At 39.7% G+C, this 27,182-nt stretch overlaps 1 protein-coding gene across 1 annotated transcript in view; it reads right to left on the bottom strand.

Moving 5' to 3' along the window:
* HAUS6 (HAUS augmin like complex subunit 6) overlaps nucleotides 1–27,182 on the bottom strand; it is a 69,343-nt gene that overhangs the window by 14,703 nt on the left and 27,458 nt on the right. Inside the window, exons 14-16 of the mRNA XM_056848073.1 lie at nucleotides 26,745–26,921; nucleotides 25,580–25,715; nucleotides 23,806–24,804 (exon numbers count right to left, since the gene is read on the bottom strand). Coding sequence (XP_056704051.1) covers nucleotides 23,806–24,804; nucleotides 25,580–25,715; nucleotides 26,745–26,921 — 1,312 coding nt within the window. The remainder of the gene's footprint in view (nucleotides 1–23,805; nucleotides 24,805–25,579; nucleotides 25,716–26,744; nucleotides 26,922–27,182) is intronic.

Genomic DNA, 27,182 nt, shown 5'->3' with positions numbered 1-27,182 from the left:
GAGAGTATGACTAGCCCAAGGTCACCCAGATGGCTTCATGTGGAGGAGTGGGGAAACCAACCCAGTTCACCAGATTAGCGTACGCCACTCACGTGGAGAAGTGTGGAATCAAACCCGGTTCTCCAGATCAGAGTCCACAGCTCCAAACCACTGCTCTGAACCACTACACCATGCTTTAGGGAGGACTATTAGTTTAGGGATAGAGTTCATTGTTCATTCCCAAATGTCAGGTGTCCTTTCACTGCAACTATTCCACTGGTGTTATTTTACCACCATTCTGACAGGTGAATTCATAGTCATCATCACTATGCCATAATTGTGGCCCATTGCCTTGGTAATGACTAGCCTTTTATGAGGTACGCTGGGGATTTGCACGCAGCATTCTGACACAAGCCTGTATATCGTAACAGGTGCCTCATTGACACAAGCCTTATTGAGTCGAAAAAGTAGCTTTTTGCTAGACACAAGGGCTGCTGGGATGCTAGAGCTTTTGATCTAACCTTTGATGGAAAAGCAACACAGGTAAGTTTATTCTAACAAATCCAAATGGAGTATCTACCACTTTATAAGAGATGTGAGGTAGAAAAACATTTTGTGGAGGTATTTGTCCCACAGAGTTCTGTGGAGGTACCTGTTATAATCTTCAGGCTTGTGACATTCTAGTAGTATGACCAAACATTTTAAAATAATGAGACATCCCACTGCACCCTGGTAGAAAGCATGAAAAGTCAGGTTAATGGGTACTATTCCTTGAAATAGCAAGGAGTGAAATGACATCACCTTCTGATATTATTCCTGTTACCAGTCAACCGCAGTGATTATGCTGCCACACTTGCCTGCTGTGCAGTTGGGTAAAGGAACCAGTGTGGAGTCCATGGTTATCACTATGTGGACTCCAGAGGTTTGATAAATATCCAGCATTTTTGTTCTCTTTTCATTTGGCATGGTGATCTGTCAGAAATAAAGCTGAATACTGAATCACAATTCTATTACTTTTGATTCTTCCTAAACTACAAGAATAATTGGACAAAGGTCATTGGCAAGAGTGCTTGTTCCCCATACACACCAAAGAATCTAAAATCTTCTACAAAATGGATACAGAAACCAAACAGGTATTTGAGGGGGGAAATGTCAAATAACCTGATACGGTACAGTATTGTAACAATGGCACACTAGTGAGTATGTTTCTAGAACCTATAAAACCTTCCCTGGCTTGCTCTTGAAGTTTTTCTACCAAAAGGGAAAAGAGTAGACTCTACCATTGAACAAGCTGACCTGCTAGCAAAAGAATTAGCCTCCCAAGACAGAGCTAAAACTAGTAAAAAGAATGTGAGAGGAAATACCCCACCCAACTCAAGCTCATCCTTCCATAAAGAAGGAAGTTCCAAACATCTGCCCAAGCCTCCAGAGCAAGAAGAAGATAAACTAGATCAAGCAGTGGCATTTACCTTCTTAGTAAGGCCAACGATATTCATTCTTGTACTTTTATAATGCTGCTCAAATGACAGTAATAAATCAAATTGAAAAGCAGTGGCATTTTAAGATATCTGAACAAAATGGACAAGTTAAAGACTGTACCATTAAACATCAATGGGCTAAATTCGATGTTCAAATGCAAAAAAAGTTCACTCATTAAGGAAATTAAAAGCTGAAATAATATGCTTTAAGAAACTCATATAAAGTTAAAACATGAGCATATATTAAATAACAAACAGCTGAAGTTTTTACTTCATTAGTAGATGGGAAAAGAAAAGGAGTTGCAATCTATGTAAATAATTTACAATTAAAAGTAATTGGGGAATTAAAGAGACAAAGAAGGGAGATCTAACATGTTAAAAATCAAAGGACCGGAGGGAAAGATTTATACTATTGCATTGGTTTATGCTCCAAATACTGCAAGAGAATCTCTTCCAATCTCTTTGATAATCTCTTCCAATCAATCTTAGACTTCCAAGAAGGAGAAATAATAATTTCTGGAGATATGAATGGAGTTCTAGACCCTAAGAAAGACTGATTAAAAAATCATAATTTATATTATACCTCCATCCTGGCAGGAAGTTTATATAATATTGATTCATAAAGATGACAATGATCCTACTTTACCTCAATATCATAGGCGAATTTCACTCTTGAACGTAGACTACAAACTTTTTGCAGCTATAATGGCGTAAAGACTCAAGAAATGCATAACTAAAGTAATACACCCAGATCAAACAGGATTCATCCCAAAAAGACACATGAAAGACAATGGACGCTTTGTAATACATGTATTAGAATTTGTAAAGAAAAGTTAGAAAAAAGCAACATTTGTGTTTTTAGATGCTGAGAAAGCTTTTGACAATATCTCCTAGATGTTTTAATTAAAAACATTAGAATCATTGGAATGTGGTTCCAGATTTTAAAACTGGATAGAGTATATATTCAAATCAAAATGCAAAAATTTTAATAAATGGAAATTAACGGATGGTTTTCAGATTGATAAAGACAATTACAAAGCAATGTGGGGGACAATGAAAAAGATTAACTGAGATGGTTGAAGTTAAAAAATTCATGGCTTGTGAGAATTTCAATGATAAAAATGAATGTGCTACCTAAACTTAATTTTTTTGTTCCAAATGCTCCCAATTTATCTTGAGGACAAGATTCTGAAAAGCTGGCAGCAGCAGCTAAATAAAATTGGATGGAACAGCAAGAAACCAAGAATTAGATTTAAAGCATTACAAGATGAGAAGAGGAGGTTTAACATTACCAAATATAAAATTATACTATCAAGCACGATGGGTAGCTGTGTTAGTCTGTCACCAAAGAGCAAGAGTCCAGTAGCACCTTAAAGACTAACAAAATTGTGTTAGTCTTTAAGGTACTACTGGACTCTTGCTTTTTTCTAATACAATCAAGCAGAAGGTCTAGTTTGGATATCGGATTGGATTAAAAATCCTGAAACAATAAAGAAGGACTCCGTCATCATTTATGGATCAAAAAAGCATCAGGGACAAAAATGTGTCAAAATATGAAACATGTAATTAAAGACGGCCTATTGAGGACATGGGAACTTAATAGAAGATTAACAACGCATTCCTGAGCCTCAAGGACAAAAGTCCTTAGACAGCCAGGAAGGGGCTGAGCTGGTGTTCAGACACCCTGCACCAGCACCCGGGCCACTTACGCCATCCAGGGAGGCACGGACGCCGGCTGGGGGACCCGGATGCCATTCTCCTAGCACTACTGAAGCAGCGCCACCCAGGGACTCCAGCTGGGCCTCACACCAGCATCCCAGGGGCATTCCCAGGGCATGCCGGGGGGTGGAGCTGCCAGTAGGCAGCTTCCTGACCCCTTTTGTCCTGTTGTTGTTCTAGCTTATTGCTGGCTCAGCCCCGCTGTTTTCAATTGGGCAAAATGCCCTGTTTAAAAAATTTAAAACCAACAAAACATTTTTTAAAGCCTATTGGCAGTTGGAGAAAGGCTTTGAAGGCACCATGGCGGCACCTCAGCCACACCGTCTCCAGCTGCCAAAGGCTCAGGAATGGGCTGCCCATCCTTCTCCCTCACCATTAATGTCTCCCATAGAAGCATACTATGACAGATTTGTATGGACACACAATAATTATATAACATATCAAGATATGATTAATGCTCAAGGAGAGATGAAGACGTGGCAGATGATTAAAGAAGAGAATAAAAATATACAATGGTTGTATATTTTCAATTAGTATCAAAGTTAAGAAAATAATGTCAGCCGGTGGGTTGAGGAAAAATAAGAGACTTGACCAAGTTTGAGCATCTGCAACAGTGGGAGATGTTATGATCAAAAGCAAAAAAAATTACACACAGCCAATCGTTGAGAGAAAATTGGTACAAGTTGTTCTATAGTTGATATATAACGCTGAAAGACATTCAAAATATGATTAAGGAATTTAGAGGACAGTGTTGGAAATGTAATGAGAATGAAGCGATGTTTTTTTCATTTGTGGTGATCTTGCAAAAAAGTTAAGAAATTTTGGAAGGAAATTCATGCAGAAATACAAATAATTTTTAAAACTACATTTGCCATAGATCCAAAGAGTATGCTGTTGGGAATTGTACCAATAGGCACTGCAAGATCATCATAAAAACTGTTCAGATATATGACAACAGCTACAAGAGTTGTGTTGGCTACAAAATGGAAATTAGAGAAATGCCCAGGTGTAGAGGATTGGAAAAGTAAATTAGCAGAATATGCAGTGATGGCGAAATTGAAAAACTATGTGAATAAAAGGCCAAGTAAAGAATTCCAAGCTAAATGGAAATCTTATTACTTATATCCTCTCAAAATCTAATTTGAAGACAAAGATGAATCAAGAGAAGTGTAATTTATTTGTTGAAATTTTAAATCAATTGAGATTAATGTCATAAATATTGTTTAGAAATTGTGAACAAGATATTACATACAAACATGATGTGAAAAGAAAGAAGAAAAAATTTAGAGGATTGTAAAGTAGTAAGATGGATCTATTAAAATTATATAGATGGCAGTGGCTAGATAATGAGTTTAGTAGCTTAGTTTAACTGAATCTATAGTAGTAATAATATGCTAGATTAACTGTATGTATCACAACCTGTTTGATCTCATTTATAGGTTTTTATAACTTTTATATTTTTCTTTTCTTTGTAAGTTTTGTATCATATATATATATATATATATATATATATATATATTTATCTTTGTATATCTATCATAAAATAATTAAAACATATTAAGCAAAAAACCTTCACCTGGCTGGTCAATATCTATTGTGATGGATACATTATGAAGTTTTTGGATTAGGGAACACAGGCGGAGTGTACCACACCTAATAACATGGGACTTACTTCCAAGTAGACCTGCTTAGGGTTGCTTCCTCAAGATTTTGTGTTAGTTTTCAATATACACGGCAGAGTTCTGCTTGCAGCTATGCTAGTATTTAATGGTCCAATACACTGGCAGTGCCATCCGAACTATTCCAACATCCTACACTATTCTAAGCCTTGGACTCCAAAGGACAAGAAGGGTATAGCTCTGCTTAGGATGGCACTACAGATCACCTAAACCAGTGGTTCCCAGACTGTGCTCCAAGCACCTAAACCAGTGGTTCCCAGACTGTGCTCCAAGGAGCACTTGGTGCTCCGTGAAGAATCTCCTAGTGCTCCAGGAAGAGATTGGAAAGAAAAATACTGTCATTTGGTTTAGTATATAGGTGCTAGGTGAAAATTAGTGCTCCATGATGAATTTCTCTCCTGAAAAATGCTCCATGACTCCAAAAGTTTGGGAACCTCTGACCTAAACTGTTTTGTGCTTAATGGTAAAGTAACTGCAGGTATCACGTGAAACAGAATAATTTAGGCTATGAACATCTTCCATTTTAAGTGTATGTAGAATTAGGTGTGTTTTTCTTTTAAAAAATCAGAAGTGGCAACCCAGTCCCTATCCAAGCAACAGCTCTAACTCTTTTTCTCCCAAAGAGACACCTGTGTTCCTTCCATATATGTGCATCCTTCACTCTTGACAGTGCATGCTTATAGTCAAGGAGAAAGTAAGGATAGGTGGCAGGTCTCAGTCGAATCTTTCCCCTTGCAGATGAGCAAGTGTTTTTCCTCCACCTCCTCACCTTCCTTCCCACTCCCAGTTGTTCACTCAAATTCATGGCCTCCCCGGGATGCTTTTCCTTTCAAAGACAGGAGCCTGTTAGGTGCATCTGCCATCATGTAATGGGTTGGACCTCAAGTAGAACATGTTTTCTCAGCAAAGGCTGTTCCTATGCCCACATTTTACCAAAGTGACATAAATATAGGGACAGGAAGTACACACAGACGAGAATTGGTGGGTAGAAAGAAGAGAGGCAAATGGGAAGGTTAAGCACCCTCTTCCCTCCCATTCCACCCCACGTTATCTGCCGTACGAAGAAAACAGTAAATTGAGAGAACCCTCAATTTCCCTTATAATTTGTAATCCCGGTTAAAATGAATGGCTATCAGCAGCTCCCAACTTGCTCTCATTTCTGTTGTATTCCTGGACCTCACTAGAGGAGGCATGGGTATGCCAGCCAACTATGTTCCATAAGAGAACTTTCAAAGAAGTTCAGCTAGAAGACTGATTAATAGATTGCATACAATGACCAGACTTCTTTTCAACTATAATATGTGGCTCAAGAGGAATCGTTGGTCTTAGAGCTGGTAAGTCTTCCATTTTGATGGGAACAATAGCATCAGGATCTTCTTGGGCCGTTGCAGTGCAAACTCAAGACAAGATATTTGGGCAAAGTTTCTTGGGGGCTAGCAATTTATCAGAATCCAAATCTGATGAATCAAGCAGCATGCCAACAAGATTTGACAAAACAATGGTCTTCAGATTGGAATGTCATGCTTCAAGTCTATTTAGCATATATAGTTGCTCAGACAATGGAAGTCTGTTAAATGAGCATAATAGTTTGGAGCTCGCTTGATCTGTTTTGCCCATTTGTACTAGTTATAACTTGAGGATCCACAATCTTCAAACTGTTGTTGCAGGGAGGTGTAATTAAATCAATTAGCAGAGGGGCTTCTGAGTTGGGCTGCCGGTTTAGGGAGGAACTGGATTTTCCTGAAAGGGCAATATGTTCTCCTAAAGGTTTAGTTGGTTTGTAAAATTTCTGTTGTATATATTCCATAGCACTGAAGAGGTTTATGGGGGGCGGGGAGTGACTGACCACAGGCAGCTGTAGTCATAGGAAATGCTTTTTCCATCTTGACATTCTAAAGTATATGCTGCCACCTTCTGGTCTTCAGAGGGATATATACAACTGGAAGCTGAATCAACCACTATATGCAAATTGTGCTCACCAGCCCCCTCCCCAAGGCTCTTTGTGATAAGCCATTGTGGTACAGTAGTTTGAATGTTGGATCAGAAGACCCATGCTCAAATCCCCGTGACACCAGGAAGCCTGCTGGATTACCATGGGGCACTCACTATCAGTCTAACCTACTGCATAGGGCTGTTACAAGGACAGAAGCAAAAAACCCATGTATGGCACCCTTGGTAAAAGGGCACAAGATTGATACATCTCAAAGCAGAAGACAAGCGTCCTTTGAAAGGCATGGCTGGGTGCCCAAGGGAGGTAGAAAGACCTCTCTGGCCCCTACCAGTATAGCTGGACACATTTGGTGCCATCAGAACTTAGTTGTAGTGCAAATGGGCAAACGGGGTCAATAAGGAACTACACTGCATCTTAAAAGAAAGAAAAAATAAAACAAAAAATACATAATTATGAAAGCTATCACTTGTTAGTTTGCCTCCCTTTTCCTGTTCTCTGTACCCTTCCTTTCTAGTTAGAAAAAAGTTTTGATGTGTGTGATTGCAGACTGAGGGCTCTGCAAAGGTACAGTGGGAAATGTACTTCTGTAGCACCATCAGTGCATGTAACATTTTACAGAGTCCCAGCTCCAAGGAACTAAACAATCCAAAATTTAAGAAACAGAGGGGATGGGGCTACAGGGGATGGGGCTTATTGGAGGTAAACAGACAAATATGCATCCCACACACATGATTAGGCTTTTTCTATTGACTTGCTACCAAGTACATCATCCAAAATTATTCTTTCGCTTTGCAAATATCAGAACAACATGCCTGCTGCTTTGAGGCTTAAAGGGACCTGTGTGTTTTAAACAGCATTGCACATGTTCAAATGAACTGCTATTTTGTTTTGTTTTTTCTATGTAGGGGAAGAGACTCCAATGTTGCACTTTCCCCCAGGATTTTAAAGCATTTTTAAGTCTCAGGTACACCCTATAGTGATATAATTGAGTATATTTCAGTTTTAAATAATAACTAATTTGTGGACTGCCCTCAAATGACAAGATCTAATCTGAAACAAGACCTAGACCCTATTACACAAGATGTTTTAGTTGCTTTTCATAAGACAGCTGTTTGAAGTCATTCATCATACTGGTTATCTGTGGCCCAAGAAATATTACACACCCAGCATCATGCAATCGAATTAAGGTTGAAAACTATGTTGGGAGTTTTGGGTTGATCCTAATAAAAATGTTTATGGAGAAGGCGGGCCAAAGGCATCACACATACGTTCTGAAGGGCAGTTCTAGGCATTCAGCGTAGGAAGGGTGGAATCATGGGAGGAAGCAGACCACTTTTGGGTGGTTGAGGGGATGGAAGAAAAAAGGTCAATAAAGCCTGCTATGGTACTAAAATAAGAATGCTAACCTTATTCCAGCCTGACCTGTATCAGCAGGGCCGTGTTAACCTGATTAGAAAAACCAGACACACAAAAGCCACTGCTACACAGTGGGGAAGGACAGATAGCTACTTGTACTATAACTTATTATATAAAGGTCCATAGAGTATGCAATAATAAAAATCTTAAGAATGCAGTCTTGTAAATATAACCTTCAAGACAGCACCATTTCTAGGTAGGTAAGGTGGACCTGGACTTATTCCACTGAAGTCATTCACGTACTCGCCTGCACTTGTATACTCAGGTGCAGTCAGTAGGTGAACTGTCTCTTCAAATATAAACAATCCTATGATCATTTCACACTAGGTATTTTTATTGATGTCTACATATTTCCTCACTGTGAAGCGTGAGGGAATAGTAAATGCATTTTAAGAAAAGTTTTGAGATGAGCAACAGCGTTCCTCATGTTTAAGTCTCATGGTAAATGGCAAAAAGTGGGCCAAACATATGCAAACTCCTATTTTTAGGAGCATAACACGGCAGAGCAACAGTATGGACACCCTCTCTGCAGCCCTGCAGAGGGTTCTGATGGGTCTGTCGAGCACAGCTCTACAGCACAGACTCAATACCTTTCTGCTGACAGTAGTGTTTCTCATATGTCATACAAACATTGCTATGGACAAGGTCACAAATAACACAGACGCAAACAGGTGTTAGGAAAGATCAGCAAGTCTCTTTTTAAAGGTTGGAGTCAGCACACAATTATCTAAGGGATTACAAAAAATGCCAGCAGTGATTTATCAAACCCACCCCCCTAGTTAAAATTCAAGGACTACTACAGAAGGGGTTGGACCAGGCACCACACAACTTTGGTAGTCTTCAAGTTGTTGTATATTTTTTGACTTGCTAAAGTATTCAGATTTGTGGACTAATTTAAAATATATGGAATTACACATACCCCACTATGCAAAACAGTGTACCTCAGACATGGCATACAATATCTAATCTTACAAGCACAACTGTATTATAGCACCAGAAAAAAGCCACTGAATCCAGACATGTTAGTAAAAATAGACACCTTTCTAAAAAGACTGTCTTGTCCTCTGTAAGCAAATCAACGTGTCAGGATTACTTGGATAATATTGGCTAAAGGAGTATGAATGGAACAAACATGGTAAGCAGGAGATATTGGCTGCATAGGCAGAATACACTTGAGACAGTGACTGTGCGCATATTCCTAAAGTAAAACTAGAACAACTTCAGATACGGAGATGCTTTTGATCCAGCAAACCTGATAACAGTCCTCCTAAACCAGGAACTGAAGGATTATGACATTTACAACGTGCACCCTTAGGAGGCATAGAAAATACTGCAGACAGACTTTTGCAAGTGGCAAAACTATCCAGATCTATGTCAAAAACACACTGAGACAATACAGTCCTTGTCTGGTGCATCTAGACATACTGTGTTGATTATCAAAGCGAAATGAAGAATACTTCAAGGCTGCAAAGGAAAATAATATTCATTTTCTGGCTCAGGAAACTGGTTTTCCTGCAGAAACTGTTGAATATAGCCTTTAATCTCATCAACATTTACACCAACTTTTCTTTAGAAATAAGAATTCTTCCAGTCACATGTAATACAAAACCTCTAACCTTCCAACTAAAGTCATTCATTTCCATTTTCTCACTTTGTTACATAATGTACACATACTTAACCATCTCTAAACACAGAAAGAAAACTAAATTAAAAGGAGAGAGTTAGATGGAAGTTTGTGTATTGGGTTTTGACAGAAGCTGCTATGGGGATTGTGAGGTAACTTACTTCCCTTTAAAGGGGGATGTTGGACAGACATGTCAAAGTTGAAGGTATTTAATAAAATGATCACAAACATGGCATGGTTCTTATAGAATGAATGAATTTCTTAGATTTAGTGTGAAGACAGATGTAACATTTTAAAGTGTTATGGTGGTTTTTAACTAGAGATGTGAAATTGCAATGGAAATGTTTGGAAAGAAATCTAGGTTCCCCCCCCCCCAAAAAAAAATTTTTTTCAGTAGAGAAATTGGAAATTTGGAGGAACACTGAAAAAATCCTATGAAATATTTCCCTTTTAGAATGAGTTAAAATGCTTTTAAGACAAACTTTTTACTCATTAAAAATACTTTCTAAGAACTGTGTAATAACCTCAAGATTTTTATGCAGTCTATAGCACTGGATGATAATAATACCTGTATATACTCCAGATGTCCTGACCTGGATAGCCCAGGCTAGCCTGAACTTGTCAGATCTCAGAAGCTAGGCAGGGTTGGCCAAGTGCACCACCAGTTGGATACCTGCCTGCTTGCCCGCGTTGGGGGGGTCATCTGGGGCCTGCTTGGGGCTTGGTCGGCTAATTTTTAAGTTGATTATTTTGTATGGCCCCCGAATGATGTTATAAATATCCAAATGGCCCTTGGCAGAAAAAAGGTTCCCCACCCCTGCTCTAGAGAAATAACTGGAGGCAAGTTGTTCAGGTGCTTATTATTCTTGACTCCTGAAAGCCAGATTAGATAGATTCAATACATTTTGCCTTGACAGAGAAGTTTTAAAGATTGATACTGAATTGGGAACTAGTGAACCTAGATAAATAAATAAATCTCACGACACTAGAACACTATTTTCAGGGTGGTTAAACCTGCCTGAAAAATAGATGATGCTTTTACTGCAAACTGAGAGAACTCTAATTTGATTAGCTTCACAAACCGTTCAACGTTGATCACAAATTGGTAAGATGTCTGTTTTGACAGACAGCAAGAGAAGACATTCTGGTCATAGGGAGATGCATATTCCAATGAATCTGGGGGATTGCTGTGCTGTGTGCACTGCTCAGAGAAGACACACATGCTCCACCCTCTTCATAAATTCAGTATGAAGGACACACCCAACAAAGTAGAGAGGAGGAGGTGTTCTCACTGTCCCCAAATGCAGCAGTTTTCCCCAAAGGAGTGAAAAAGTAAAGAAATTAAATCTGGGAAAACTCTGACAGTGGGCCAAATCTGGTTCTCTGCGGTTAGTGACCCTAATTACTGCCCATTATTCCTGCTCCTATCTGATAGCTCGAGCCTGGAACGCAAGCCCATATGGGGCAGAAAGTTTGGAATTAGGATGTCTCGTCCAAACCTTCATAAAAGCAAGGTCTGTTTCCAACTTAGCTTTAAGAGCCATTTGTAATTATAGTTGTGGTTGGCCTTTCTTGCTGAAGCTCAAAGCTGATTACAGAGTTAGAAAAACAACGGAATACAGAAAACAGTGTTAAGATACACCATAAGCAATGCAGAAATTGGATAACAGAAATGCAAAAACAATGCAGCAGACTAGATAATATATAAATAGTGCAATAAACTACAACCCTATTTCCTTTATTTAACCCCCCCCCAACAATTGTTTTACACATTCCGTGGAATGATGTAAGTGGGGGGCCCTGCTTGACCTCATCAGGCACACCTTTCCACAAAAGGGAAGCCACAACAGAGCATGCTTGAGTACAGCTGTCATTAGAACCTCCCACATGACAGTCAGAAATGCTAACTTGCTCTGACACTGCTCTCTGTCAGCCTGAGTTCCATTGCAACATTTAAAGATATTTCTTATTTGATTTCCCATCTTCTGGGTGTCCCAGTAGGCTGCTGCCTACTATAGACTCTTGAGGTTCAGACAGAGGCTTTGATCTTGTATGACTGTAGAATTTAGTATGCTGTCAGCACTTCACACACCGCTACAAGCCTGAAAGGAAACATAATTCATCACAATGCTAAGCAAACAAAGCATCACACTACAAATACAAATAGTTGTGGAATAATATTATTTTGCTGCTGGCTGTGTTTAAAGACCAGCTTCTCACAGACATCTTGGCATGGCGTCCAGAGCGCTAACCGCTGAAATATAGACACTTGGGAAGAGGCAAGTTGAACAGCCGATCTACCATAAATGAAAGATTAAGGCAAACACGGACCAAATTCAGCTGTAGTGTGACTCCTTTTGTAAATATATGTAAAACCACTGTCAGTGCCATGGAAAAACAGCAACAGATGTGGAAAGCTAAGAAAAGTGTTAATGTACCCAAAATAAAAAGACACAGATGTGTTAACAGTGGGCGATGTGTGTGTTTCCGCTCAGTGCCAAATTGACCAAACACATCAAGTATCCCAGCTGCAAGCCCACACACATTGCTCCAGATGCAGGTACCCAAGCAGCCACCCAAACCATGACCCCTGGAGGGTCAAGAAACCATTACCTAATGTGGTCAGCTATTGACTTCAGCTGACCCTTGGACAGTGAAAAACACAGAGCACTGGTGTTGGAGTGGCCACAGAAATGTGATTTTCTTGCTATAGATCTTTGCTAGTGAGGCTATGTGTGACATGGTTGCCATCACAAAATGAAAAAAGCCACCCCCAAGTTCATAAAAAACTCTGTGAAATATAGTACATAGATAACAAAAGATGCACTTTAGATCAATGGATCTGTTCACATAGCACACAAAAATGACAGAAAGTTGAAATGTGGTTGTATAGCCACATTTCTGCATGGACATAAAGTGATTTTTAAAAACCTGATAGAAGTACACAGAACACTGCATTTCCATCTTTAACATCGAATCAGGAACAGGACAAGCTTAAAAGCACTTTTAGTGGCATGTTTGAAGAAAGTCTGTTGCATTTCATAATGGAGGCAACTGTGCTGCATGGAAGAGTTTTGTTAGCATGAAAATATTGTACAATCTTAAAAAAAAGAATGCTTTTTATTTGTGAGTTCTGTTGTAGGGCTATGCACACTGCCGCCAACTCAAATGTGCCCCCAGGCATCCTACTTGTTTCCATTGTTTCTTATGGGGAAAAATTCAAAGAAGCCAATAGCCGAACACACAAGAGCAGCCACTGACCAAAAGCTCTCAATGGCAAAAAGAACAACCCCAACAAGAACTATCATCAAACCACAGAACCCAAACCAAACCAACCTTGTGTTTAATATCCAAATCCTCGTCTACAGTTAAATGTTATTAAAACCAGGATGGATAAAAATCTATGAAAAAATTAAAATCGGATTTTAAAATTTAAATTAGTTTTTTTATTTAAATTTGATTTTTAAAAATAAAATGCTTTTTGAAGAGAAATCTATCTAAAGATAGTTGTCTATTTAAGATCCATTATAGTCCAAAGGTTATTCATCATGAAATAAGGATTAGTTTTTAATTATGTAGCATGAAGCTGTATATTGATGCAATGTTTAATTTTTTTGGTAAATGAATTCCATTAGTAATCCATTCATAATGTCATGCTCCTCTACAGGTTTCTGTAAGATTATTTAAGGCAATTGTTCTGTCTGGAAGATATTATCACAGATGCTTGGTTTTGCAGTTCTCAAACTGTGAATTGGTGCCTGCAGAGATAACTTGCCTCTTCTTCACAACAAAAATATTATAAAATACTGTAAACATATAGTTGAGAAAAAGACCTTAATCTAATTGTTGCTTTGCAAATTGATGAACACAGAATCAGCCCCTTACCTTTAAAGTGCTTGGTTTTAAGTTCAATGAATAGAAGATTGATTTGAGTGGTATAGATCCGCACAAGGAGCTAAGTGTGAGGAGGGAGGGGGTAAGCAGTAAAAATGAAAGTGAAACCTTTTGAGCAGAATACCCCACAAGTCTTGGAATCTTTGGGGGTTACCACACATTGTATTCCCAGCGATGTATTAAGAGTTTGAAAATGTTATAAAAAACATCGCTTTAGAAGGGTTTTTGGATACCACAGCTTATAAATGGTTGGAAGACGTCTTCACAGCTAAAGGGGCCAAACAAAGTGCGAACAGTATTTTTTATAACGTTTTCAAACTCTTAATACATCGGTGGGAATACATAGAAAGTGCGAACAGTATTTTTTATAACATTTTCAAACTCTTAATACACCGCTGGGAATACAAGTGCGGTAACCCCCTTTGTGTGTATAGCCTGAGGTTTATCATTTTATTCTCTCCCTGGAGGAGAATCTATAATGGCAGCAGGCTGTAAAATAGACCCAGTCTGGGAATATTTTAATGAAATTCCTCTACCCATGGGTAAGACAGGAATGCGTGCAAAATGCAAACACTGCAACAAAGAAATGAAGGGTCTGATAGCCCAAATGAAACTGGAGATAGAAATATATAGCTAATTCTGAAATTACTATGAGGTGAACTAACAGTATAACCAAATCAGCAACTGTAAAACTAATCTGAAAAGTTATTATTCTGAAAATGAAACCTTCATCTGGTTGTAAATATTAAGATTATATCAGCAAGAATGAGTATAGACAACACTACATTTACAGTGAGGGAAAAAAGTATTTGATCCCCTGCTGAATTTGCCTGTTTGCCCTCTGACGAAGAAATGACCAGTCCATAATTTTAATGGTAGGTCTATTGTAGCTGCGAGAGACAGAATAACAACAGGAAAACCCACAGAAACCCAGGAGATTGATGTGCATTATAATGAGTGAAATAAGTATTTGATCCCTTTGCAAAAGATGACTTAGTACTTGGTGGCAAAACCCTTGTTGGCAATTACAGAGGTCAGACGTTTCTTGTAGATGGCCAGCAGGTTTGCACACATCTCAGGAGGCATTTTGTCCCACTCTTCTTTGCAGATCCTCTCCAAGTCAGTAAGATTTCGAGGCTGATGTGTAGCTACTCGAACCTTCAGCTCCCTCCACAGATTTTCGATGGGATTAAGGTCTGGAGACTGGCTAGGCCACTCCAGGACCCTAATGTGCTTCTTCTTGAGCCACTCCTTTGTTGCCTTGGCTGTGTGTTTTGGGTCATTGTCATGCTGGAATACCCATCCTCGACCCATTTTCAATGCCCTGGCTGAGGGAAGGAGGTGTTCACCCAAGATTTGATGATACATGGTCCCGCCAATCATCCCTTCGATGCGGTGAAGGTGTCCTGTCCCCTTAGCAGAAAAACACCCCCAAAGCATAATATGTCCCCCTCAATGTTTGACGGTGGGGATGGTGTTCTTGGGGTCACAGGCAGCATTCCTCCTCCTCCAAACATGGCAAGTTGAGTTGATGCCAAAGAGCTCGATTTTGGTCTCATCTGACCACAACACTTTCACCCAGTTCTCCTCTGGGTCATTCAGATGTGCATTGGCAAACTGCAGACGGGCCTGTACATGTGCTGTCTTGAGCAAGGGGACCTTGCGGGCTCTGCAAGATCTCAGTCCTTCACGGCGTAGTGTGTTACCAACTGTTTTCATGGTGACTATGGTCCCAGCTGCCCTGAGATCATTGACAAGTTCCCCCCGTGTAGTTCTGGGCTTCTTCATCACCGTTCTCATGATCATTGCAACTCCACGAGATGAGATCTTGCATGGAGCCCCAGACCGAGGGAGGTTGACAGTTATTTTGTGTTTCTTCCATTTGCGAATTATTGCACTAACTGTTGTCACCTTCTCACCAAGCTGCTTGGCAATAGTCTTGTAGCCCAGTCCAGCCTTGTGCAAGTCTACAATCTTGTCCCTGACATCCTTGGACAGCTCTTTGGTCTTGGTCATGGTGGCTAGTTTGGAATCTGATGGATTGATTGCTTCTGTCGACAAGTGTCTTTTGTACAGGTACTGTAACGAGCTGGGATTACAGGTAAGACCTCTCCCTTACAGCAGGTGCTTCTAATCTCAGCTCGTTACATACAGTGAAGATACCAGGTAGCCTGACTTCTGGCTGGTTGATAGGGGATCGAAATCTGGCTGGTTGATACGGGATCAAATACTTATTTCACTCATTATAATGCACACGGGATCAAATACTTATTTCACTCATTATAATGCACACCAATCTCTGACTTTTGTCTTCTGGGTGTTTTCCTGTTGTTATTCTCTCTCTCACAGCTACAATAGACCTACCATTAAAATTATGGACTGGTCATTTCTTTGTCAGACGCCAAACGGGCAAATTCAGCAGGGGATCAAATACTTTTTTCCCTCACTGTAATTATGGCCTCTACAAGAGCCTCCTAGTAGAAAGCAGAAATTTCAAAAGCTTCCACTCAGGAGGCCGTTTTCACAAGGGGGGTTAGTTTAATTTCATACAGTTTAGTTTAAGTTTCTTTTCCTTTCTGAGGAAAGAAGGGATTGTTTTCTGTAATGCCTAGACTGGCTCGAACTAGAACACCACCCCAAGCACCCTTTCCTTGCACCACCCCCTCCCCCAGCAGGGCTGCCTTCTTTGCCAGGCCACCTTAGACCAATCCAATGCAGCAGCAACACAAGAGGAGATAAGCCCCTCCCCCTGTGCTACACAAGCAGGATTCAAAGGGGATGAAAAGAGCCTCTACAGCCTACCTTGAGCCCAGCGTGGCAGCAACACCCAGTGGCTAAGGCAGCAGCTGGCGCAAGTCACAACAGCTGCCTCATCTCCCATGTGGGCACCAAACTAGAGGACATCAAGCAGCTGTGAGGATGCATAGGTGGTGAATTGGCCTATGTGTAGTGTACTGGTTTTCATTCATTTATTCCAGAACACATTCACAGAATTAGACAGCTGACTTCCAATTTGGCATCATTAACATGGAGACATCCTCCTCCCCCATATTAAAAAAGGTAAGGTGCAAGCACCAGGTCATTACTGACCTATGGGGTGACATCACATCTTGACATTTACTAGGCAGGCTATGTTTACGGGGTGGTTTGCCATTGCCTTCCCCAGTCATCTACACTTTACCCCCAGCAAGCTGGGTACTCATTTTACAGACCTCAGAAGGATGGAAGGCTAAGTCAACCTCAAGCCGGCTACCTGAAACAGACTTCTGTTGGGATCAAACTCAGGTCGTGAACAGAGCTCTTGACTGCAGTACTGCAGCTTACCACTCTGTGCCGTGGGGCTTCCTCCCCCATATTATTCATTCTTTATATGAAGCATGAGGGATATGATACAAAAGCAAGACAAAAGCTCAACTGAGTTTTATATATGCTGGACTAAATTCCTAACAATCATCAAAGTAGGGTTTTTGGGAGGGAGAAATTGACAGAAGTCACCACCTCTTCTTAAAAAAAAAAGTAAGTGCCCTAAAATCTTAAAAACTATCTAGCTGGATACAGGCCAGCATTAGGTCATCTCCCAGAGCCTTGATAGGACCAACCAGGGACAGATTTCTCATTTCCCCAAGCCCATTTTCTTTGCAGCAAACCACCCCCAGCAACTAAACATTACATATTCTGTGTTAAACACCTTCAGCACTCAAATGTATCCACTGCATAACCATAATAAAGGTTTTGAACAGTCTGCAGTCCAATGTTATACTATATTCAATATACTTGTACTTCTCATCCAAAGATGGATAACAGGAGAGTTGCAACAACACAAGGGGCAATTTTGGGTATAAAATATAAGTATGGTATCAATTTCTTCCTCTGTAACCGCCCCCCTCCCAGTATCTAAATGAATTTCTTCAAATTGAGTCATTTCTAAATGTAGAGTCGAGTCAGGTGATCCGATTCCATTATGTGTTCACTTGTATAGTTACTGCCCGGTAGAATAAATACATATCAACAGAGTTCAGTAAGAAAGCCACTGAGGTAGCCTGCCAAAAATGTTGTAGTATCTTGCCTTTTGACACTGCGATGTTTTCCACTTCACAGAAGAACCTGTTGAGATTACCTCGTTTTATTGGCACCCCAGTCTGTGCAGACTGTAGAACCTAGACACAGTGATTTACCTGCAAACATGCCAATGTAGTAGCTAAGCAGGTATGAATTCTACATCAGCACCTATACAAAAGATCATTTGGAGCCTTCCATAAACTGATGTGAAGGTTCTAAGGAAGAAAGGTGTATATGAAACACGCCATCATATAATAGGGCCAACCCAGCAAGGCCACAGGAGCTCTGTAACATTCTATAATTAAGGACTACCCATAGGCCATGGCGGGGGGAAGAATTGAACAGCTCATAATCTGAGCCAGTAAAAACCATCTCATACAAAGAAAAGCAACTGCCAGTATAAAGTTGTGGGACTCATATGAACAATATGGTTGCACATAATGCATGAATCACGCTAGTTCAAATACATACCCACAATTGCAGATCTCACATATGCATTTTTCAGCAGATGGAAAGAGTTGTGGAGTCAAAGACGGCATTATAATGAAGTGAGATGACTGTGGTCTTCTGTCTAGTTACTGGATAGCGAGAACAAGCTTGTAGGCTAATTATTTCATTATACTGCAGCAGGTTGTAGTGGAAGAATGTATCCTGCACATCCCAGCTACTCAGGTTCACTAGAGCAGCAAAACTCTCGCCCCTGCTGAAGACTGCTGCTTATGTCTCTACTCACCCCAGTCTGTCCTACAAAGAGGAGGGGACTGATCATAACCTCTTAGGGTGGTCACTTGGAGATCCTTTGTGAAGTCACCAGGGTAGACTTGAACCCTGCAGGCAGCAATACTGTCAAAGGCGATCTTAAACAGTGCCCTATAAAAACCAAGGGAGTAAGTGACACCCAAGGTATAAATGGCTCAGTTCAGGTTTGGGAATTACTGAACTTATTGCAGTCATGAGCCACAAGTCTGAACTAAAATTAACACACAAACAAAAAGGGCTGCAGAGGTTATTTTGGATTTGTTTTCCTCACACATGGCACTTCACAAACATTGCTATATCGATGCAAAAAAAGAGAATATTTAATCCCTATTTCTCAGTTCCATATTTCAACTACTTTAGCATTTACAGCACATTTATTCAATAAGGGCCAGAAACTCAATTTATCACTTACATAGCTGAATCAAAGAATCAATGAATAGTGCAGAATTGAGTCAAGTGTTATACTTGGTTTCTGCTCACTTTTCAAAACAAGCCTGTATATGTGCCTATGCTAAAGCACTAACAACCTTTTTTGTACTTTGTTTTGTACCCGTATTTCCTTGCCACCTGCAAAAAGACACTCAGCATTATTGCCCCTCTATCGCACAAGACATACCAGGTATTTGGAAACAACGTGAGGACTCTTCTAGTGGTTTGTATCTTCCTCACTGTTTTTCCTTGGAAAAAAGGAGGCCTATTTATATTTTTCCTGGGGACTGGGTTTCCAGATTCCACCTGTAAGTGAGTGGACCCCTCCCCTTATCTTGAGGGAAGGCTTGGGAGGGAGGCAAGAGAAAATAAGGCAACAGCTATCACACTCAAATTGGATTTGTTCACCAGACTCAAGATTTAAATAAATTTAACATTATGCTTCAACAGAGTTCAACAAGAAAGAAAGCTTAAATCTTCAAGATTTCAGCAAGGAAAATTTATTAAGCTAAACCAGTTTTTTAAGTAGAAAGCATTAATAAATATTGTAAGACAAACAGGAGTTTGAAGTCACTGGTTATTAGAGTTTGGTCAGTTTTTTACTGGTTTGGGGCAAATGAGTCAACAAAGCAAGCTCCCCATAATTTGCATTAAAACGTAATACCTGCTACCCTATTTTTGAACCTCTATTACCATCTTGTATCCAGTATTCCTCTATTTTCCAAGATAAAATGTAAGTGAATCATTCACTGAATGCACTTATTGAATACCAACCAACTTTTATATGGACTAAGCCAGACCAGCTGGCCAGAGGAGAAAACTGAATATACAGAGACCACCACTGGTACTCAAGGCAATTGTGAAAAAAATGTAGTTTTTGTGTTCTAGTACAAGAAGGCAGGCACAAGGTATCCAGATAGGTTACTTGCAAGAAAAGCCAACAGCGATTTTCCACAACATCACAAAGGCAATATAAGAGAAAACACAAAGGAGCAAGAGCTTATCCTTGGATGGTTGAAAACTGAAACTTGCATCTAGTTAAGACTGTTCTGAACACCCAGGTTTCCCACACAAGAGGGGGAAATGAAATCTGAGAATAGGCAATTGGCTTAGCCAATTATTATTTACAAAAAACATTTTCATTAGAAAAGTATGCAAAAAGTCTTGCTCTCTTCCAAAATCTGATTAAAATGCACTGCAATTAGCCATTTTAACAAGACACTTTAATTCTGGATTCAACCATGCTACCGTTACATGATCTTATTTGCAACTGGTCTTGTATGGTATCAGTGCTTCAGAATGTCTACATCAAATTACTAGCAGTTCTAACATCATGGGGACTGTGCAACAAACCTACAAATACTGGTCAGGATTAACATTAGTTAATAGCAAAGTATCAATTTAATCATTAAAACCTGGAGAAAATACATTGGATAAGAGTTTACAAAATGTTATAATCCAAGTTCAGTGCATCATAATTGTACAGTCCTTCATCTTGACAGGACTTCGTAGATGGAAATTCTTTTGCATCCAGCATCAATGTTTTTCTGGAAAAGAATCACATTAATTATTCAACATCTTTTTCCTTTTTTAACTTGCCTAAATAGCAGAGCTTCAAATAAACAAATCTATGGGCTTTAAAAGCATACAGGACTCATAGATAAGCATGCTTATATATGCATACTATACTAAACTTCTCTCAATTCACTCAAACTTGAAGTAGCAAGGGAATGTTTTTACAGCCATTACCTGCAAAGTGACAGTTTGCCTTTACATCTGAATCATGATTTGTCATTATTTGAAGATGTCCAAAGAAACATGATGGTAAACTCTCCCCCCACACCCAAATGTCTTGGAAATTTAACACTTCCACAGGGTTTGGTTCTGTGCCCGGAACTTTTCGATATTTTTATAAATGATCTGGATGAGGGTATGGAGGGACTACTCATTACATTTGCAGATGACACCAAACTGGGAGGAACAGTGAACACACCAAAAGACAGATAGAATTCAACGAGATCTGAACACACTGGAAAAGTGGGCTGATGTGAACAAGATGCAATTCTGCAAGGATAAATGCTGAGTTCTACATCCAGGTAACAAAAATGAGGGACATGCATACTGGATGGGGGATACACGTCTGGGTACACTGTGTGTGAACAAGATCTTGGGGTACGGGTTAAATATGAGCAGCTAGTGTGACGCAGCAACAAAAAAGCTAATGCAATCTTGGGGTGCATCAACAGAGGCATAACATTCAAATCGCAAGATGTCATAGTTCCACTGTGGACTGCATTGGTCAGGCTGCACCTGGAGTACTGTCTGCAGTTCTGGAAGCCTCGCTTCAAAAAGGATGTGGACAGAATGGAGCAGGTGCAGAGGAGAGTGACGAGGATGACCAGGGGCCTGAAGACCAAGCCATATGAGGAAAGGCTGAGAGTTGGGAATGTTTAGTCTGGAGAAAAGGAGGTTGAGGGGGGCATGATTGCACTCTTTTGAGTATTTGAAGGGATGTCACTTAGAGGAGGGCTGGGAGCTGTTCCCTGTTGTCAGCAGAGGATAGGACTTGCAATAATGGGTATAACTTGCGGGCAGAAAGGTAATGGCTAGATATTGGGGGGGATTTACAGTAAGAGTTGTTCAAGAGTGGAATCAACTACCTAGGGAGGTGGTGAGCTCCCCCTCACTGTCAGTCTTTAAACAGAGGCTGGACAAACATTTGTCAGGGATGCTCTAGGCTGATCCTGCATTAAGGAAGGGGCTGGACTAGATGGCCTGTACGGCTCCTTCCAACTCTATGATTCTAAGCCATCTTCTCTGAATCATACACCATGATACATTACTCTAGCTAAATCAGGATTCCAAACCATGAATAAAATGCTGTTTGGATCCTAGTTTCGAAGGAATAGAACAAAGCACAGCTTGCAGTTCAGACAGAATTACTGTTTGCTGTGAAAGTGGAACTGGTTCAGTTTCAAGGCATACTCAAGAGGAGGAGGGAATGCACGTGATGACAAACCATGGACATGGCTTGCAAGAACAAATGTCTATATGCACCATTTTCTTTTACAAGAGCAGTTCACACAAGCCTTGAATATATATAAAGTCAAAATTGTGATCAGACAATCTGTTCTGTTACTGAGATCTGAAGGATTAGTTAAATTTAGTTATCCTTTGAACATAAGCTGCCCTGAAAAGTCCCCACAGGTTCCACAGCTGTTTGGTGGGAAAAAGAAACCCAAAGCCTCTGTAGACATGCAGGTTTTGATGCAAAGTTCTTTGGAACCAGGTCCATGTGTGCAAACTGTTTCACGTAGCTCCTGGTTCCACTATATAGCTAGTATTACACACATTTTTCCAATAGCATATTAATATTCACATTCAGCAAAAGTACAAGCTGTTTATTCCAATATTTTTAAATCTTTGCACATTAATTTAGTAATATTAAATTCATTACACATAAAAATAGTACTATCAACTTAATTTATGTGCTTCAGATCAGGGAGTAAAGCCATTAAGCAGTTACAATGATTAAGTTTAGCATATTCGTTTACTTTACAAAAGCACTTCTAATAAGCTCTCTCGGTGCATTATACCAGGTAGCCAAAGTGAAGCTTGCCATCTACTTGTTTTCTAATCAAACATGAGGTCAGCTGCAGATATTACGTGTCGGACTACTCCCCATCACATGACTATGAAGAGATTTGCTTCCCCTCCTTCTTTCACCCTTTTCATTTTTTTTTAACATCCCGTCTCATGAAAATGCTTGTACGCTATGTTGTGTTAGTGTAGTTGAGCTTAACAAAATGTATCATGAGTCTTTATATTTTTGGATAACCATGTTACACTATTTGAGTTGGGATTCCATGCAGAATGCATTGCAACCCTATTACAATCTCCACGCTGCTGTAATAATCAATGGCTTGGATTCTATGAAATGCACACATAAGGACATAAACACAGACAGTGATTTCTGGTCATTCCTCAGGAGCACTCTCCACCAAGAAGTAAGGCATAGGAAACTGTGGGACTTGTGTGAATAAACAGCCATGCAGCAGGAGAGGAGGCAGCTGCAATGAGGAGAGGGGAGGCAAGGAGCCAGGCTGCTCTTCAGGCAACAGAATTTCCTGTGTCTACCAAACCACTACTCCTTAGTGCCACCCCCAGGCCACACAGCTTTCTATCCATGCAAGTCCTGCAACTACAGCATCAGCGTTTCGGAGGTCTCGACAGATTGCTCTGGGAAGGAGTATAGGAAAGAACTGTGTTATAGAATGTGTGCATAGGACCCATGTTTTTAGTGAACATTACTGAATATTTACGAGATGACACTGAAAAACACCAATAGTTAAATGATCCTGCAGCATCAGATTAACTGTTTCAGTAAACAAGTACAGATCAAGTAGATCCCCACTTAGTCTGGGTTTATCTTTCAAAGTATGGAAAACTTCAGTCCCTGGTTTTCCAGTTTTAATACATGCAATTACTTATTATTTAGATGATGTTACTCCTACGCTCTTTAGGTGGATCTTTAGCAGGACTCTGCACAGCATATATACTCAAAGGCTTATCAAAAGGCACGTCACTTTCCTTCTGAAACCTCTCACTGGTTTCAGCCTTAGTGGGCAACTACCACACTACTCTAACAAAGGTTTACATTTATCTCGAGAAGCAGCAGCTGGAGCAGCAGTCTGCTAACACTTCCACTCAATGTGAGCAAGTACTCTAAAGTCACACATCGGAAACTGAGGAATGCTAAACTCTGTACATACAGAAACCCATCACTACCCATAAAAAAAAAATCAGAAAAACGCTTACCCTTCACATTATGAAGCACGTCTCCTTGATCCTGTCTGCTTGACCGGTCTCTTGGGTGAGCTGGAGAAAACGCAACAAAAGGGGAGAGACTGACCCTTTTTTCAAGCAGAGTCATATGTGAGGGCTTCTTGACAAGTTCTGCATCCAATGCATAAGGCTTTCCCAATGGGCTAAACATATCTTTTGTTTCCAAGCTTGTTTGAGTGAGACTAAATTCTGATCTCGCCCTCGGGATTTGCTTTCTACAAGGTGAGTCCTGGTTTTCAATAAAAGTCTTTTTCAGAGCTTCATATCTGCTTTGAATAGATTGAAAATCCAGTCTCTCCTCATTTCCCCGTGCATTGTTTGTAAAAATGTAGTCATCTCTGGCACTGGTTTCTTCTGTTACGGTTAGCTCTTCTGCCTCTAAACCAATGGAACTATGAAGACTTATGGATCCTCCTCCTTCCTCTGGGAGGGTTTCTTGAAGTATGCCCAGATGGATAACTTCATGGCCATCAAAATTAGAGCCACTTATCTGAGAAACATCCCATGACAGAGTTGAAGAATCCTGACACAGATCAGATGATTGGGTCGGTTTTGCAAAATCTTCTCCTGGAGTAGAATCTGGCTCATTAAAACTCTCAAGACCTAGTTTTGGATTAGCTGTTTTACATATATTTGGAATAGCACATACTAACCCTTGTTTGCAATACATCTGATCATCTGGGGAACCAACAGTTGCTTGCTGGGACTGCAATTCATTAGGGTCCTTAGCTACTTTATTAGGGCTAGTAGCTACTTCCTGAAGTTGAAATGAAGACTGCAATTCCTGGAAAGGTGACTCATTATCAGATATGTATGCTGACATAAAGCATGCCATACTTGAATCTATTCTGTTTCTAAATACAGGAACCATATCCTGTGGCGTGTGTTCTGATGACTCAGTATGATGCAATTCTATGCTTGAGGATTCCTCAGCCTGAATAGCTTTTTTCCAAGAGCTTCTAATTTCAGTAACTAAAATTGAATCAAAACAAGAAAAAAATTCAATGTGCCATAACATTCTAGTCAATTTCACACCAAACAAAGGTCTGCAGTATTACAAGTTAAAATATGACCTTAATTGGTGGTATGCAGAATACCGCTTCCCTCTAGCTTCTCCTCCCCACAGTCCCCATATGTGAGATCATTAAAGAATAACTTGAGTGTTATGCAAGGCTATGTATTATCAATACTTTTTTTAAAAAAAGACTGGTCTACATAAATCCTTCACAGGTTCTTATTTTGTTCTAGTGATGCAAAGTAGGAAGGAGCTACTGCTTAAGCCCAAACCTCTGAAGGATGGTTTCACAGTGGCCATTCTCCCCAATGCTGAAATTTCACCAGGCATTTGTCCATACAATGTCAGGCCAGTTTTTACAGCCATAAAGACTACAGACTTGCTCTTTAAAAATAATGTGTTATTACAGTGCAATCCTATTGCACTATTAGAGTGCCAAATGCTGTGTTTATATTTTGTGCTTGGATGACAGTATAAAGCAATCACAGAATATGCATAGCCCTTGCATGCAAAGAATCTGTATACATTTGATCAGTAAGTAGCACCCCTTTTAGGAACTGCCAGGCACAAGGTTGAGCTGTAAGACAAAAATCATTAAAATCAACTGCAAATTAAAATAATCCTGCCTCAAAGGAAAGAGATCCTTAAACATTTGAACTATGAATCCACTGTAATACAACAAGATCTTTATTAAAGTTTTACACAATTAAGGGTTGTTAAAAAAATACTCACTTAGATTTTCTGGAGTCCGTGGAATTTGTTTCCTAGTTAAGAAAGGATTAAAGGCTAAGGTGCCAATCAGGTTATCCAACTCTTTTCCTTTTCCTCTAGTATTCTGTGGCGAATCAGATACAACAACATCTGCCACCTGCAGTCAATAAAAAAGCAAAGCTTAAAGAATGGACAAGTCATATTTGTCCACTGGGGAACTTTTTGGAATACGGCTCCAACAAACTATGGGTTTTTTAAATACTCTTCTAAAAGAGGACTGATAAACCTTGAAACAGCAAAGTATGCAGTTCACTGTTGCTATATCCTACCTGTAATAATTAATAGATTTAGTGGTTAAATACAGGACTACCTGGTAACCATCCCAACTTCTACACACCAGAGCTATTCAACAGTTGGCTGATGGATCTGACTTGGGATTCTTGCCAACTCAGAACATCTAGCATGGAAGACAACTAGCTGTAGACTGGTTCTGTCTTACTGCTGGGATAGAAGACTTCTGACTACTATCAACATCTCAGCTAAGCTGATACTTTGCAACTATGGTCCTAGAGGCAAAATACGTTAGTATAAAATCACTTATGAGTCACAACAGATGACTCTCTCATGCAAGGAAAACTAGCCAAATAATCACACCATTAGGCTTATAAATAGTGTAACGTTATTTGCTTTCCATTAAACAGCTGCTCTGCCTTTGTATCAAGTCTCTACATAGACATTGTGTGTATGGGAAACAGTGCTACAGTATGCAGCATGTACCCATTTCATCATATGTCCATACAGCAGGCATTCACCATCAGGGCTTTCCATCACATGTGAAGCAGTCCCAGTTTTCATTGCTTCCCTTAATTTTTGATTCTGCCCCATTTATTACATATGAATAATAATAACAATAACAATAATAAAATGTATAATGCCTACAACTAAATCCTGCCCAAAAGGCTATTGATTTAAAAAACTGGTCAGCTCACAAGGAGGAGGAACGGAAAAGAGAACTTACATCAGGCTTCCAATAAACTGTTTAATTCTATGTTGGAGGTGCTAATTTTGATAATTTAAACGGGATATTATTTTAATCCTAGTTAGTGGGACCAGTGAACACAAAGCAGAATTTGTGACAACTTTTAACGTAATCTTCATGAATGAAAATTGTTAACATATTCCTTACAACTTCTGCTAGTTGTTCCTGTTCTTTCTTAAGAAGATCTTCATTTTTAACTGATGGCTTTTTGAGCCTGCCAGCACGTCTTTTCTTTGAATCGTCTGTTGATTTATTTCCTCCTTCATATTTCAACATTTGAGAATTAGAATACTCGATCCTCTTGGGAGTTTCAATAGTTGAGTCCTAGAACAACAGGAAATTAACACAAGGATTAAAAGGATAGTCTTATAGATAAAAGACTATCATATTGCATGACATACTTCAATTGTCAATTTAACCACAAGCACCATCCTAACTCCTAGCAGCTGCTCAACAATATACTAATCACAAATGACAAGCAGGATTTTGGCTGCCAGTTTCATCAGGTTTAAAACAATTGGGTTTCTAGGTGGGTGAAAAAACTAGTAGTAATATAATAATGCAACATACATTATGGCATCATGA

Source organism: Euleptes europaea, chromosome 4 (genome assembly GCF_029931775.1).
Source record: "Euleptes europaea isolate rEulEur1 chromosome 4, rEulEur1.hap1, whole genome shotgun sequence".
Taxonomy (NCBI): domain Eukaryota; kingdom Metazoa; phylum Chordata; class Lepidosauria; order Squamata; family Sphaerodactylidae; genus Euleptes; species Euleptes europaea.
Note: the sequence above shows the minus strand (reverse complement) of the source record. Positions and strands in the feature narration are given on the sequence as shown.